The sequence below is a fragment of the Limulus polyphemus genome, unplaced genomic scaffold (genome assembly GCF_000517525.1).
Source record: "Limulus polyphemus unplaced genomic scaffold, Limulus_polyphemus-2.1.2 Scaffold4009, whole genome shotgun sequence".
In the NCBI taxonomy this organism is placed as follows: domain Eukaryota; kingdom Metazoa; phylum Arthropoda; class Merostomata; order Xiphosura; family Limulidae; genus Limulus; species Limulus polyphemus.
In genome coordinates this window covers 21,557-24,413 of record NW_013669619.1, presented here as the reverse complement: position 1 = coordinate 24,413, position 2,857 = coordinate 21,557, and the positions used below count along the sequence as shown (strand labels likewise).

Below are 2,857 nucleotides of genomic sequence, written 5' to 3'. Positions count from 1 at the left end.
GAAATCTAAAAAACAAAAACAAGTATTAAATAGAGAAGATGGACCAGCAATTCAATACATTGATATATGGTGAGATACATTATAATAATTATTATTATTTTTTGGGGAAATTTGTAAATAACAATGAAGTAATGTGACAAGGGGAAAAGTATAAAATAGTCTTGTAAGTTACTCCTGAGGATGACGTAGATCACGTAGAAACATGCACTTGTAGAGAGATATTTTAAAGTGGAAGCCATACGTTTTTATTGTGTAAATATAAAACATTGTTTTTAATTATTTGTTATGATTCAAAAAATTTTAAACACAAGTGCCGGTAGTGCATATTTATAAAGATATTCAATGTTTTATTTGTGTATAATATTGAAGCTGAAGAGTATGATATTTCTTAGAGTACTAAACATGACGAGGCAACAAAATGAGACAAAAGATAACATTAAGCATACCACTCTTTCAAATATTTATAGTGATATTTTACATATTAGGTTTATCTATAGGTATAGGTGTTGTTAAAATGTTAGTAATTTAAGGGTTATATAATAACTATAATAAAAAAAATTAATTGGTGTACAATCATTATTTCGTAAGGTTATGGAGGTTTAAGCAAATAAAACCTTTTTATCAATGGAAAGAAACCAATAACCTTGTGCTGCAGATGTTTCTTTGATTTTTAAGTTAAGCAAATATTATGCTGACCACAGCAATCATTATTATTACAATAAACACGTTAATTAGAAGTTTTTTTATACATGGTGAGATTAATATCTATGTTTTATATAGAGTAAAGTCTTTAAAGTAACATTATGCAGGTAAACAGATGAAATCCAAACTTTTATGATTCATTTTTCTTGTAATGACCAAGAGAGGTGCATGTTGAGTAGAAAATTGTTTTTTCTTTAGTTCTGTAACAATTCCCCAATAAATCAATGATGCCTGTGAAACAAAAAAAAAACAGGATGTGTTTTCTAAATCTATCTATATGAATTTAAAAATATACTACACTATATCTATGACACTCCATAACTGGTCTATCCAATATCGTTATACTTTTGACCTACTTTTATGGCCTGAGCTTCATCTAAGTTAATTCCTATTGATAAAGTCATCATGTCCAAGCTATCCCCGCCAACACCAACAACACTGTTCTGTGACATAAGCACACCTGGTTCTGAACGATACACTGTAGAGTAGAGGTGTGAGGGAATCACTAACTGTGCAGGTTTCAACTTCCCACGTTCAGAGCTGGTTGGTAACATTCCTGCCATAAATAAATATGTAAGTGTTGTATAAGTGTGTTCCAAAACAAACTTAAACATTCAACCAGTTGGTAATGCATTGTGTAGTCACTTGATATGTAATACGTACAAGTTTAACTTCTGTAAACTAGACAATAAAAAAATGCCCTTTAGAAATCTAAAAATGTTAAGTTTAATTTCATGTTGCCACTACCTAGACCACCAGTTTGTTTTATGATATTCCTGAAATTAATAACCAAACGACAACTTACTGGAAGGTACAGAATAATAATTTCAAAATAAACTGAATTTAAAATCATGCTAAATAATTCTTTCCCAGTTTTGCAGTGATAAAACATCACTTCAGGTACATGAAGGCTGCTTTTATCACCTGCACAAATTCCAGTGGATATCATCTATGAAAAATGTGTGTGTGTGTGATTCATCATTTTCATTAAAGTGACAATAAATAACAATCAACAAAGCAAAGTATCACTAACAGAAGAAAGTACTCATTGATGATTATATTAAATAACTGGTAATAAAAAGTCTAACAAATGATTTTGAACAAATCTGGAATTTTTTAGGAAAAATTCTGTACATTTCAGTAGTATCAACTGGCAACAATAACTTTCTTTACCACATCATTTTTACAGTACACAATTGTGTCACGTTACCTTTATGAAACAAGGTTGCTTTGTTGGACTGTACACACAAGTAACCTACATCTGGGTCTCCAAGGTAACGAGATACAACAAATAACATAGCATCTTCTGAATGGAGCTGAAACTCTCCCTGCTGACCAGGAACAACATTATGACTGGTATCCTACAGCATTAGAGTGAAGTGTTAGCTCTTCAAGTACATAATCCACTAGACTAAACAGATAGCTAAAAAGTACATAAAAATGATGAAGTAGCCTAAAAAGAATACAAAATGAAAGAACAAAAAATAAAGTGAAAACATTTCAACATTTTTAACTTAAAAATGTAAAGAAAAAATTAAAATGCATGATCATATATGTCAATTTCAAACAAAACTCTTGGATCTAAGTTTCTATAATTATAACAACATACCCTCAAAGGTGAATGAAAAGAGATAAGGCCTTTATTCACATTCAGTGAAAGACACAGGTAGCTTTGACCTCTCTGTTTGGAATTTTGTTCCTTTAACTGTTTGCGTTTTTGTCGTTGCCTGTGCTCGTACACTGAGTAATACATTCCAGTACCTTCCTCGGAGTCAGAACTAGAATCTTAAAAAAACACAAAACAGAAACTAAGTTAATATTTTTTATGCTCTTATTTTTTTACTTTAATAATACAGCAAAATTGGAATTCTCTGTTGACAAAGAGCATAACCATGCCCTCTCAGAATCAATAATTTAAATATTAGAAATTATAAACTAGAAAATCCTGCAATAATCACAACATGTTAAAAAGTATACATAATATAACATACATTAATTATGTTTTCTAAAAACAATAACTATTTATTAATCTAATTGAATTAATGCAACGATATTGTATATTAAAATCAATATACTGAAAGACTAAAAGTAACTGAGGAGTTGAAACCAAGTTTAGCCAATGTACTATTACTACATCTAGAAAAACAGCAACACT

The 2,857-nt window shown here is 29.9% G+C and overlaps 1 protein-coding gene across 4 annotated transcripts in view; it reads right to left on the bottom strand.

Annotated features, from left to right (window-relative positions):
- Nucleotides 1–2,857, bottom strand: part of LOC106470445 (autophagy-related protein 2 homolog B-like) — a 71,303-nt gene that overhangs the window by 46,968 nt on the left and 21,478 nt on the right. For all 4 annotated transcript variants that reach the window (XM_013931005.2, XM_022399043.1, XM_022399045.1 and 1 more), the window contains exons 7-9: nucleotides 2,312–2,487; nucleotides 1,913–2,063; nucleotides 1,059–1,258 (exon numbers count right to left, since the gene is read on the bottom strand). In XM_013931005.2, coding sequence (XP_013786459.2) covers nucleotides 1,059–1,258; nucleotides 1,913–2,063; nucleotides 2,312–2,487 — 527 coding nt within the window. The remainder of the gene's footprint in view (nucleotides 1–1,058; nucleotides 1,259–1,912; nucleotides 2,064–2,311; nucleotides 2,488–2,857) is intronic.